Source organism: Manis javanica, chromosome 8 (assembly GCF_040802235.1).
Source record: "Manis javanica isolate MJ-LG chromosome 8, MJ_LKY, whole genome shotgun sequence".
In the NCBI taxonomy this organism is placed as follows: Eukaryota; Metazoa; Chordata; class Mammalia; order Pholidota; family Manidae; genus Manis; species Manis javanica.
The window spans coordinates 31,685,644-31,698,666 of record NC_133163.1 but is presented as its reverse complement, the minus strand read 5'-3'; the positions used below and the strand labels follow the sequence as shown (position 1 = coordinate 31,698,666).

The 13,023-nt window shown below is 51.1% G+C and overlaps 1 protein-coding gene across 2 annotated transcripts in view; it reads left to right on the top strand.

Moving 5' to 3' along the window:
- The window catches only part of GALNT16 (polypeptide N-acetylgalactosaminyltransferase 16), an 82,510-nt gene that overhangs the window by 56,458 nt on the left and 13,029 nt on the right, over positions 1 to 13,023 (top strand). For both annotated transcript variants that reach the window (XM_073242218.1, XM_017651630.3), the window contains exons 4-11: positions 516 to 614; positions 1,549 to 1,616; positions 2,191 to 2,256; positions 4,041 to 4,162; positions 6,540 to 6,627; positions 7,528 to 7,612; positions 7,904 to 8,007; positions 12,063 to 12,189. In XM_073242218.1, coding sequence (XP_073098319.1) covers positions 516 to 614; positions 1,549 to 1,616; positions 2,191 to 2,256; positions 4,041 to 4,162; positions 6,540 to 6,627; positions 7,528 to 7,612; positions 7,904 to 8,007; positions 12,063 to 12,189 — 759 coding nt within the window. The remainder of the gene's footprint in view (positions 1 to 515; positions 615 to 1,548; positions 1,617 to 2,190; positions 2,257 to 4,040; positions 4,163 to 6,539; positions 6,628 to 7,527; positions 7,613 to 7,903; positions 8,008 to 12,062; positions 12,190 to 13,023) is intronic.

The following is a 13,023-nucleotide window of genomic DNA, read 5'->3' as shown; positions in this document are numbered from 1 at the left end:
CAGGCTGCCATGCTGGGAAGGATGGAGGTGACCCCTCTCCAGATCCTACCAAATGCCAGGAGCCAGGGGAAGAGAAGGAAGAAGCTACAGAGTGTCAGACACAAAAGAGAGGCTGTTTTCCCTCTGCTTTCCTCCGGCATCTTATTTCTCTTGGCAGCGAGTTCTGTCTTCTGGTCCAGGGCTGGGTCCTGGAGCCTGGTTTGGTGCCTGCACACAGTGGGAGCCCTCCCAAACGCTGCGGTGACAGTGGGCTCCAAGGGCTCTAGGTCTTGGTAAAGAGTGCCTAGACCTGGGAAGTTCCCCCAAACTGTGGCTTCCCTCCAAGGACTCCAGGCCGGGTGGCTGAGCGAGGAGGAGCGTAGCTGTGGAAGGGCAGGGCTCATGTCAGGCTTCTGGCTTGCCTTCTTTGTCCCACAGAGGTATTCCAGGGGGGCAGCAGGCTGGACAGAGAGAGGCCTCAAGCCCACCCTGAGGATGCTCCCACAGCTGCCCTCTGCCCTCTGCTCCCTTCTCAGTTGCCCATCCGTGTCCTACTCTGCGGACCTGCCGGCCACCAGTGTCGTCATCACCTTCCACAATGAAGCCCGCTCCACCCTCTTACGAACAGTGAAGAGGTAAAAGCCCAGCCTGGGGATCCTCATCTCCCTGGGGCTCCAGGGTGATCTGCTCGGGGTTGGCAGGGAGGACATGGAGATAGGGTGCTATGGCCAGAAGGCGTGAAGACCAGCAGACACTGGGAGGAGGAGGCCTGCCCTTCTGAGAAGCTGGGGCAGGTGAGTCAGTGTCCACAAGACCCCAGAAGTCACTTGTTAGCGAGATGCACAAACACAAGGTCAGGTCCCTGGGATGAGGGCAGAAATGCAGAGTCAGGAGCCAGGGGAGGAAGAGATGGACATGGGGCCTGAGGCAGATGGATACCTGCCTAGTTGGCCTGTTGGCCACTCAGAAAGGCACCCCTTCTGTCCTCCTAAGTTTGGCCTTGTGGTCAAGCCAAACTCCTGCTCACCCTGTTTCTTCAATGAGCTAAGAGAATAACAGAGTTCAGAAAGGAATGCCCAGTGTATTCCAGGGATTAAAGAAGCTTGGATTTTCTTTCCCAGAGAGCAGAGGAAGAGGAGGGCCAGTAGGAGAGAAAGAACTGGGGGGCTTCCTGAGAACACCCCCTGATCCAGAAGGAGCCTCGCTAGCCCCACAGGCAGACAGCTCTAGTCCAGCTGTGGATGGGCCTGGGAGTGGAGCTGGTTAAGCCCAGGCAGTCACAGCAGCTTCAGGTCCACCTGGATAACTAAACTAGGGCAGTCCCCAGCCCCACCGGGGAGGGTCCCGAGGGCCTGAGGGTCCAGGGAGAAGGGTCGGCTGGGTCCTTGGGAGAGCCTGAGGGACACACTGCTCCCCAGCCACTGACCAGGGCCCAGAAGGTTTGCAAAAACCTGCCTGTGGCCAGTGTGCTGGCCCCTGAGCTGAGTGGTGGGGTAGCCCTATGGCAGGGAGAGGTCAAGGAAAGCTGGTCCCTAAATCCGGGCTCCTTTGTCCGCATCACTTCTCCAGTGTCCTGAACCGAACTCCTGCCAGCCTAATCCAGGAGATCATTTTAGTGGATGACTTCAGTTCAGATCGTAAGTATCCACCTTCTTTTCTGCAGCCCTCCACACCCTCATTTCCCCAGAATTCAGAAGCAAACACTCTTAGGGTTGTCCCAGCATCACAGGCTGACCTCTGCCCCTGACCATGATCTTGTCTTTTCTAGTTGCCCTCCCTGGCTGTGCTCCCTGGTACCAAAGGAGGTGAAAGAGTGGTGTTGATTTGATGGGACACCAATGAGATGCCATATTAAAAAAAAAAAACTGAAATAATGTCAGCAGCATCTTTCCTTATTACAACTGCCATATGCAGGAGATGGTCTCTTCCATCTGGCTTCATGCTGTTGGGCTGAGGCCGTGCTGGTGTGCCCTGTTCCCCCCCAACCCTGATGGGTAGTGCCATAAGGACAGGCATTCCTCAGTCTGGCCTGGGAGTGGGGGACAGGGTACTCCTTTGCCCAGTGAGATGACCATGCTCATTCATGCCCCCACCCACAGCCCTTTCCCTGGGCCTGGTACAAAACAGCTCCTGTAGTTCCAGTGGGGGCCAAACCACTTGTGGTCTGATGACCGTATCTGACTGAGCTTGTTTCCTTCTTTCCACCCTCAGCTGAAGACTGCGTACTCCTGACCAGGATCCCCAAGGTCAAGTGCCTGCGCAATGACCGGCGGGAAGGTAGATTGTTTTACCCTGGCTGCCACCGCAGACCCATTTTTGTCTAGACAGCTGTACCTCCCCAACTAGGGCACAGGCACTTTAAGGGATCTAAAAGAAGTACAAAATACGGTCCTGGCCCTCAGAGGGCTTATTATGTAGCCAAGGAGTCAGAATCCATCACAGTAACAGGCTGGTTATAATTACTTAGAGGCAGAATGGGAATGGGAGGAGAGGGGAGTGGCCAGTGAGCGGCTTTGATTGGGTGATGGGCCTGTGAGGCAGGTGGAGGGGAACCGGGAGGGCATTCCAGGTTCAGGGACTCCGCCCGCAAAGGCATGGATGCACATGTTCTCGCAGCCCTCCTCTGAATGCTCATCCTGTAGCTGCCATTCCCTTTACACTGGATCCTCATGAAGTCCACTGTCCTTGATGTGCAGATAGGAACCTGGGGGACTTGCATCCTGGAAGAAGGAGGCCCACCCCAATGCCCAGCTTTTTAATTTCCCTCTGCTTCCCCAACTCTGGTCTGCAGGGAGAAGGGGTGGAGTGAGGATAGATGGCAAAGGACCTTGGAAGCCAGAAAAATGCACTTAGACTTCATAGAGCAGATAGTAGGGAGCCACTAAAGGTTTGAGAGAGAGAGAGAGAAAGGAGAGAGAGAGAGAGAGAGAGAGAGAGAGAGAGAGAGATGTGATGGGCACATTTAAGAAAGATCAGTCAGACCAAGGGGACCTACCAACAGGAATGAAAGAGGCCAGAGAGAAATCTCTCCCAAGCACCAGGGTGAAGGTGTCTTTTCACCTGGGAATATACTGCTCCCTGGGGTTTGCCCAACATAGATGTACATTTTGATGCTTTAAGGTATCCATGGAGTGGAAGATGGGGCAGATGGACTTTTGCATAGATGGACAGATAGTCAGATGGAAGGAGGCAGAGTGCCAGGCAGAGGTGTGGCCAGGGAAATCTCTCCAGGAGATAACTTGTATTCAGACCTCTTTGAGTGAGGCCTCCCCATCCCCCAGCTCACAGGGCACCAGTGGCTGCTCTGCCAGGGGCGGGACCAGGTGGGCCACCACCCCTCCCCTCACCAGGCAAGTCTCCAGCCCTGACCAAGGAGCTGCCAAAAGCGAGGCCATTCTCTGCCCTCGGTGAGCCTGTCAAGGAAGCGGGGGTGGAAGCAGAGGAGGATCTAGCATAAGCAGGCCTCCTCCACACCAGGCACTCTCCCCAGTAGGCAAGGTTTATTCTTTCTCTGAGTCTCCTAGATAAGAAAACCAAAGCTCAGAGAGGTTAAGTAACATGCTTAAGGTGAGTGGCAGGGGGCTGGAATATTAACTGCAGCCTGTCTCAGTCTAGAAGATTCTTTTCGTGTCATGCATGATGTTGCAGCTGGGACAAGGACTGCCCCAAGGTTTCCTGCAGGGGAGGGTGGGGTGACAAGGGGGAGGAGGAAAGCATTTCAGTTTTTTGTCCTCCTTTGATACCAAACCACACTTTATTGCAGTTTCCATTCACTAAATTCTGACTGTTCATCAGTGTGTCTCCAGAGCCCAGAACAGTGTCCAGGCCATGGGGGCGGGGCACCCAGAGGATGACCTTGGGGTACTGATGGTTGAATGAATGAGAGAAAGAAGGAGAGGGAAGGAGGAAATAAGCAGATACAGAGTAAAGTTCAGTCACAGAAACTCAGGGCAGAGCTCTGCCCCTGGAGGGGCAGGGAGCCCTGAGACTTTGGGGGCCTGGCTGGGAAGCAAATTGGCCCCACCCCAGCTCCAGCCCCTGTTTGTCTGCTGCCACTGCAGGGCTGATCCGCTCCCGAGTTCGAGGGGCTGATGTGGCTGCAGCTGCCGTCCTCACCTTTCTGGACAGCCACTGCGAAGTGAACGCTGAGTGGCTTCAGCCCCTGCTGCAGCGAGTGAAGGAGGTGAGTCTGTCTGTCCCCAGGGGGATCTGTCCCTCGGAATGTGCCCACTATGTTCTTGGCATGAGGGCTCATGAACAGTCTTTGAAGTTGCAAAGGCTAAGGAGGAAGCCTAAATGGTCTGTTTCTTCCTGAGTACTTCCCCTCATTCCTTTGCAGGAGAGCTTTCTCATCTGCAGACAAGGGTAATTGTAATATTTGTCCCACTGGGTGGCTGTGAGAATGCAAGTGGTTGAGAGCCATGTGAGCTATAAAGCTCCCCAAATGAGTGTTGTTCTTCCGTCCTGGGCAGGGGCAGGATCCTGTGCTGGGGGTGGGGGTGGGGACTTTTGGTCGGGCTGGGAAGCCAGAGAGGGATGGCGGAAGGGATGGTGTTCTCAGGAGCAATGAGGGCAGGGGGTACCCTACCATGTGCTCACTGTTCTCTAGAATCGGGGGTGGGTGGGGAGGGGTGGGGGGTGGTGTGGGGGAGGGATTTCAAAATATGGAGGAAAGGATGAGGTGATTACTATTCAACCATAAAAAGACAATAACCCAATTTCAAAATGGGCAGAGGATCTGAATGGACATTTATTCAAGGAAGATACACAAATGGTCAATGAGCATCTGAAAAGATGCTCAACATTATTAAGTCATTAGAGAAATGCAAGTCAAAACCACAATGAGATACCACTTGATACATATGAGGGTGGCTCTAATCAACAGGATGGACATTAACAAATTCTGACAAGGATGTGGAGAAATAAGAGCCTTCACACATTGCTGGTGGGAATGTAAATGGTACAGCCACTTTGGAAAAAACAGTTGGGCAATTCCTTAAAGGTTTCAACACAGAGTTACCATACAACACAGCAAATCCACTGCTAGATATACACTCAAGAGAAATGAAAACATACTCCATACAAAAACTTGCATATGAGTATTGAGAGCACTATTACTCAGAATAGCCAAAATGTGGAAACAGCCCAAATGTCTGTCAACTGATGAATAAGGAAACAAAATGTAGTATGTCCATACAATGGGATGTTATTTGGCCATAAAAAGGAATGAAGTACTAATCTTGCTACTATATGGTGTCCTTTATAAACCTCATGCTAAGTGCAAGAAGCCAGTCACAGAAGGCTACATATTATAGGATACCACTTATATGAAATGTTCAGAATAAATGACTCCATAGAAAGAGAAAGTAGATGAGTGGCTGTCAGGGACTGGAGACAGCGGGGAATGGAGACTGACAGCTGTGGGTACAGGACTTCTTGTTAGGGTGTGAAAATGTTGGAAATTAGATAGTGGTGATGGTTGTCAACCTTGTGAATATGACACACCACTGAATTGGACAACTTAAAATGGTGAATTCTAGAGTATGTCACTTATGTCCAATACAATTGTTATAAAAATGTGAATCATATCTCAGTACAAAAAGTTGATAAAAAGGACAAGGTGAGGCCTCCACAGAGCATGGTGAGAAATCACGGACCGTCTTCCCCTGATCTGCCACCTCCCAGGCTTTTGTTGTCCTGAGATACGGTGTGAACTGAGGGGCAGCTGGATTCCAAATCACAACAAGAGAGTTTTGAGGGTCAGTGTAGAGTGTGCAGAGGGAAGAGAGAAAGAAGAGGCTCTGGTCTGTGTCCCTCCAGGAGGGAGAGAGAAGAGAGAGCTGACGAAGGACAATTAAGTTGTGCATGTGGTATATGACATAACCCACCACTACTACCCCCGCAAAAAACACACTTCCTAAAGTCAACATCACCCACCAATGTTTTGGAGTGGATTTCTGTCTGGGAGGTGATGAAGCGAGTAGTGAGTCTGGCCTTGAAGTGGCTGTGGCATGAGAGGAGTGACACCCAGGTTATATGGGGACCAAGCTGCTGGCCATCCAGTTGGGAAGACTCAACCCAAACATGTACAAAAGGTAGATGACAATTAATAAAACAACCCTTCAAACCAGCAATAGAAAAGCCACCTCAGGCAGCCTATCAGTCACTGTCCCAGGAATTGTCTGGATTGTAACAGTGAGAGTGACTTGAAAGTGGAAGAAAGCCTCAGCCTGCAGCAATCAAGGAGGGCTTCACTGAGGAAGGAGATCCCGCCTAGGCTCCACATGATGTGCGAGGAAGAGGCTGGGAGAGCACCACGCCAGAGGGCACCTAGGTGGGACCTTCTAGGAGCCTGGATGTGATGAGGCAGGCCGGCTCCCTGGAGCCTGACCTGTCCTACAGAAAGTGCTGAGTGCCCCATGCCAGAATTGGTTGCTGTCCATCCTGTTGATCAGAGCCACCCTAATATGTATCAAGTGGGGAACTTCTTCCCAGAGCAGGCAACTGCACCTTTTTTCCCAGAGCCCTGACCTCTTGCCATATCACATTCCCTCTCCTAGGACCACACCCGTGTGGTGAGCCCCATCATTGATGTCATCAGCCTGGATAATTTTGCCTACCTTGCTGCATCTGCTGATCTTCGTGGAGGTGGGTCTAGCTCCCAGGGGAAGGGTTCTGGATCTGAAAGGAGGCAGGTGATGGCAGGCAAAAGCCCTGGCCTGATGCTTTTCTTCCCAGCTGTGCCATAGTGTCTCACACACACCCCTACCTCCAGGAGATGAAAAGAGATTATATAGAGCCCTGGGGCTGCAGGTAGTTGCAAGCTCTTCACAAATCAGTGGCAAGGCCAAACTAGTCTCTCATCTCCCCACCCCCAAACATTGATATACCCTTCCCAAATGCTGCCAGCCCAGTGACCATGGTCACAAGTCCTGGCAGAAGGACATGGTATGACAGCTCTCTTGGGGGTGGGGGAGGAGGATCAACCTTGTGTGAATTCCTAACCCTTGGAAATGGCCTAGAACTAGGTTGTCTAGTATGGTAGCTATTAGCCACATCTGGCTACTAAGCTCTTACAATGTGACCAGTCTGAACTGAGATGCTATAAGTGTAAAACACACCAAGTTTCAAAGACTTAGTATCAGAGAATGTAAAATATATTAGTAATTTTTTGCATCAATCACATGTTAAAATGATTTTGGATATATTATATTAAAAGTATATTACTGAAATTAATTTCATATAGTCTTACTTTTTCATATGGCCACTAGAATATTTTAAATGACATATGTGGCTTGCATTTCTGGCTTGCATTTTCACCCCCAGCTGACATTATCCATTTATTGATTTATCTCTGTAGTCTCTGTCTTACCAGTAGATTAAACGTCCATGAGGGCAGGGACCTGTCACATTTTGAATGGAGGAATGACTGTATGAATTGCCCAAGGCCCTCTGCAAGCTGGGCTCTGATCCAGGGAGACTCTGAGGGGCAGCAGTCTACAGTGGGCTCTTCCCTGAGCCCCATCCTCACCCGACTCTGTCCCTTAGGATTTGATTGGAGCCTGCATTTCAAATGGGAGCAGATCCCTCTTGAGCAGAAGATTGCCCGGACGGACCCCACCAGGCCCATAAGGTTAGGGCTGCTGTGGGCTCCGGGGACCCCTTCCTTCCCTGGACCAGGGGCCCGGGAGGCTGCTGGGGTCCACTGAAGTCACCAAGCTCCTGAAGGTACATGATCTAAGTGCTGACTCTCCTCTGGGCCCCAGGGACAGAGAGGCCAGAGGCCAGATAGCTGGCCAGACATCCTGCCCCAGTGACTGTGCAAGCAGGGCTTCTGGGGCAGATAGCCTGGGATCCTAGGTATCTGAAGAGGCTCCCAGACTCGCCAACTCATGTACTGTCTCTTTCCTCTCCTTGCTCCCAGGACACCTGTCATAGCTGGAGGGATCTTTGTGATTGACAAGTCCTGGTTTAACCACTTGGGAAAGTATGATGCCCAGATGGATATCTGGGGGGGAGAAAATTTTGGTAAGTTGGAAAATAATAATAATAGCAACAACAACAATAATAAGTAACCCTGATCGAACACCTTCTATGCAAAAGGCCCTGTGCTAAGGACTTTATACAGATTGGCTCATTTAATCCTCATAGGGACTCTCTTATATTGGGGTTAAGTAAATTGTCCAGAGCCACACAGCTGGTGAATAGAGATTCAGGTTGTCAGGGGGAGCCTGTGGCCATGTGTCTGGACATGTGTGTGGAAGGTCATACAGACTGCAACGGGGACATCAACTAAGCATGTGGCTGCTTCCCTATCCAGAATGCTGGGCTGGGGCCTCAGTAGAGGGTGGTGGTTAAATGTAAGCAATGGGATCAGATGGCGTGGGTGCAAATCCTGGCCCTGCCACCTATAAGCTATTTGGCCCTGGGCTCCTTAGAGCCTCCCTAAGCCTCAGGTTCTTCCACAGGCTGCTCTGAGTACTAAATGAGATGATTAAAATGCATGGCACAGTGCTGGTGGCCATCATCATTACTTATGAGGCCCTAGGAATCCCCCAGCTCCAGAAGGAAAGGGGAGAGCCCAGTGACCCTCCACCTCCAGGGTTGCCCGTGAGGTTCAGGTTAAAGGCCCAATACAGAAGCAATACCTGGCATCTGGGAATTTAAGGGGGCTTATTAAAGGGCCTATTTACATGGTGTGGGCAAGATATAGGGGCCCCAAGGGACGGTGTAGTACTGGGCAGGCTTGACAATGGCTGGCCTGTGGAACTACCCCTAGGTCTGAAAGATGGGAGGAGTCCTCCCCAACCCACCAACAGGAACTGCGGTCTTGGGGCACCTGCAGCCAACCCACAGCACCCACGTGGAGGGTGGAGGGGGACAAACACCCACCCTCACTCTCCTGCTCTGATCTGCTGGCCTGCAGCAGAGAGCCGGGTGGTACAGCCCACACAGGCCACCTTCCGGGCAAGGAGGGTGGAGAAGGGTGGAGAGCCGTTCCGGAGGGCTCCAGGAGGTAGAAAGCTGCCTTGAGGCCTGTCACCTACAAAGGCCTGTTCTGGTTCTTGCAGTGGACCGAGTCCTGTGCAGAGACTTTTCCCACTTCCTTTTGCATCCTCACCAGGCTCCTTGTGAAGTAAAAAGGGCTGGTGGTACCTCATCCATTTGACAGGTGGGAAAACTGAGGTGGACGCTGCCTTCCATATCAGTCAGGAAACTCCGTGACTAACAGTTGTATGTCGCGTCTCTACCAGAGCCACGTAAATGTTGTGAGGTGGTGCAAAGTCAAATTCTGTGTTTCTGAGATGTGAGGAACACGTCTTTCTTTTCTGTCCTTAGATGAGCAGTTGGGCTTGAAACAGGCCTGATCCCAACTCACCACTGACTGGAGTGGGAACAGGCGAGAGATTTTCTCCCCTTTGTGACTTCACCCTGGATACTGTTTCCAGGCAGGCGCTCGGAGGAGTGAATTCTGGTTATGGGGGTGCAGTGACCCCTTCCTTCTGACCTCTCATGGGTTTTGGGCCTAAGTGACCTCCCTTGTGTCCTCAGTCTCAGCCTGAAGGGAGCTTTGGCAAAGCCGTTTTCCTGTAAAGACTCAGAAGACTGGGAAACTAATGGTCTCTCCTGCATCCAGAGGCCGTATCCTTTTTTTTTTCTTTTTTTAGGCTTGGGGACTGATGGAGAAACAAGTGAATGATCAAATAGCTAACTTCAAACTCCGCCTGAGGCAAGGGCTCAGTGGTTAGGGAACTTGAAAGGTGAACCATGGAGTGGTTCTAGGGAAAGTTTTGTGTCTTAGAAGAAATTCAAAGACATTTCTAGACTAACAATAGTGCTCGGATGTTCAGCTTCTGGGACCAGTTTTGAACCAGCTGGAGACCCTTGCTACGGGTGGGTTTGGGCCTTTTATTTCATTCTTTTGTTGATCGAAAGGAAATGCCCAAACTGAGACTCATTCCTGTGTCCATCCCCTGGGACAGCCGAACCAGGGAGCCCAGAGGCCACCTCGAGTGGGGGCAGGAGGCAAACGTGAAAACCTTGGGATTCACATCAGGGATCCTTTTAAAGGTAGTCAGATCATGTCCTTCCTCTGGTCAAGTCCCTGCAAGGGCTCCAGGCACCAGGCCTCCTTGCTTGCTTGGAACCTGCTAGCTCTGACCTCTAGGTCTCTGCCCTGCAGGCCCCTCTGCCTGCAGTGCTCCACCCCTAAAAGCCTCATGACTCACTTCCTCACCTCCTTCAGGTCTTAGCTCAAATGTCCCTTTTCGAGCGGGAACTTCCTTCATCAGCCTGATTAAAATTGTAGCCCCGCCCCACTCCACTCACCCTCTTTAGCCCTCTACCCTTTGTTTCCGTTGCACATATTACCATCTGATGAGCTGCATAGGTGGCTCATTTTCTTGTCTACTAGAATTTTTGTCTCTTATTTTACTGAGTTCTTGCCTCCTCCCACTAGAGTGTAGGGATTCAAGAACAGTGTGGGACATAAAACAAATAGGTGCTCAATAAAAATTTGCTGAATGAACTAAAAAATCTGGTTCAAACAGTACAGCTTACTGGACAAAGGGTGAATTTTACATTGTGATTCTGCAGCTAACTACTTGGATGACCTTGGAGAGGTTATTGAACATCTTTGAGCTTCCCAGTCCTTATTAGAAACAGGGTAATAATTTCAGCCTCACATGGTTGCTAGGACAATTAGACACCAGCTATAAAGAGCATGGCCCTTAGTAAGTGCTCAGTAAATAGACGATGGTTACTGCCGTTGTTATTGCCATTGCTGATAAAAATGACAATAATTAATAGTAGTATAGACAATGTGAGCTGAGGGGGAGCAAGTGACTTAACCAGCATAACGCTAGTCTGGCAGAAATGAGAACAGAATGCAGATTTCCATCCCCCAGGTTCTAAGTCTCAGTTGCTGAAGCAGCTGCAGAGCTCTCATGGGAAGAAGGGACAGAGGCCTGGCACTTTGCAGGCAGACTCAGGGGAGCCTAGTGACATGGGCAACCCTGTGTGTGGGTCCCGATGTGCCAGATATTCCGTTCTGGCTCCCGGATCACACCTGGAAGTTGCCTGGTGCACACAGGCTGACCAGAAAGTGGCTATCAGTCCTGCCACCTCCACTCCCGACTCCCCACTTTGCTAGTCGCTGGGAGGGCCCTGAGCAGCTGTGCCAGGTGAAAGCCCCCAGGCCTGGCCAGGCACCATGAGTGTCCTTACCCCAGCTAGGGAGTGGGAGGAGAGACAAGGCTAGAACTTAAGAGAAAATCATCTTTTTATAAAAATTAAAAACAAAAAAACAAGGGTTATGATTTTCTGGGATAGGAAGGAGGTGTTTAAATGTCACGGGGTGTTCAACTGTAGTGTTAGGATGAAAGAAAGTAAGAAATCAGAAGAAATCCTGTGAGGTCCAGCCTGCTGGAAGTGTGGGTCCTTGCCGGAAGTGCCAACTGATTGGAGAACAAGGTGGGCGACTTGTGATGTGCCCTTCCCTTTGGGAAGCAGAGTGACACTTCCTGCACTTCCAGATGCTGCTGGGGACCAGTCATCTGCAAAAGCTCATTTAGCATCACCACTGCCACAGAAAGAAAGCAGGTGTCAGGAGGGCACGGCCGCCTGGACCCAAAGACCGCCCAGGGCCAAGAGGGAGACCTGGAGCAGCCTGCGGCATGGCTGCCGGTAGTTGCTAGCTCCCTCCTGCTCAGGGCTGACTGATGAGCAGATGTGTTCTTCCTTAGCTCATGTCTGGATGGGGCTTTCTGGACAGAGGCTGGAAATGATGCTGCCATTTGATTCAGTTTTCCTTCTACTCGTGGTCTCGGTGTTCTCTCAGGCCTCCGGTTGGGGCAGTGTGCAGTGTGTCTGGAGGGGGCTGTGTGGTGTTTGGCTGGTGTGTGTGCACAGCATGGACTGAGCAGGGGGAACATGCGCAGGGGAGGCAGGAGCTCCGACCCCAGCAGGGAACTCCACGGAGACACCAAAAGCAAGGGAAGCCCACTCCTCCCTCTTGCACGCAGTGGGAACTTGCCAAGGGCCCCTTCCCGCTGCTGATGGCTGCCCTCCCCTGCCTCCTGCAGAGCTCTCCTTCAGGGTATGGATGTGCGGCGGGAGCTTGGAGATTGTGCCCTGCAGTCGGGTGGGCCACGTCTTCAGGAAACGGCACCCCTACAATTTCCCTGAGGGCAACGCCCTCACCTACATCAGGTAGGTCACAGTGCAGAGGGCACGGAGCCAGGAGCCAGACAACTAGGTTCTAGACCCCTGTCTAGCCATTTATTCATGTGACTTTGGGCAGCTTCCCCACCTCTCTGGGCCTCAGTTTCCCCACTTGCCCTCTCCTATTCTGGGATTCTATACTTTCAGGGGTGGAAGGAAGAAGTTGAGAGGGTTGCCTCCAGACCTCTCTTGTCTTGCTTTATCCATGAGGATCTTGGAAAACCAGCCAAATGACCAACTGGGAGTTGCCCAACGCTGATAAGACCCCAAGCACTTGATCAGTGGCTGCCCATCTGTGTCCCCAGCCACATAGTGTGCTTGAACTTGAAGGGGAGTGGGCAAGGCCCTGGAAACCACCCCATTTTCCACTCTCCTGATGGAATGGCAAGGGGAGGAGGGGCAGGAGCACCCCATCCGGAGGATGATTCTTCATCTAACCTGGCCCGTGCTCTGTGTTTATAGCAGCAGCTCCCGGAGTCTGGCTAAACAATGGCCTAGCATTTTCTCTTGCTTCCCCCACCCCATTCTTATTGTTTTTAGAATTATAAAAGCAATACATGTATACTATAAGAATGCAAGATGTATCAATATATATTACATATACATAATTGTATATGCATTGTAATTGTGTATATTATATATTGTGTATTTTTTATTCTTTATATTATATACATAGAAAAAAGTGTAAGTCCCCTTTACCCAGTCTCACTCCTGTCCCACTACTTGTCTCTCCAGAAGTTACTACTGCTAATAGATTCTGGGTTTGTCATTTCAGGCCTTTTAACTCATTTTTATATATATAGTTTATGTGAAGAGACACAC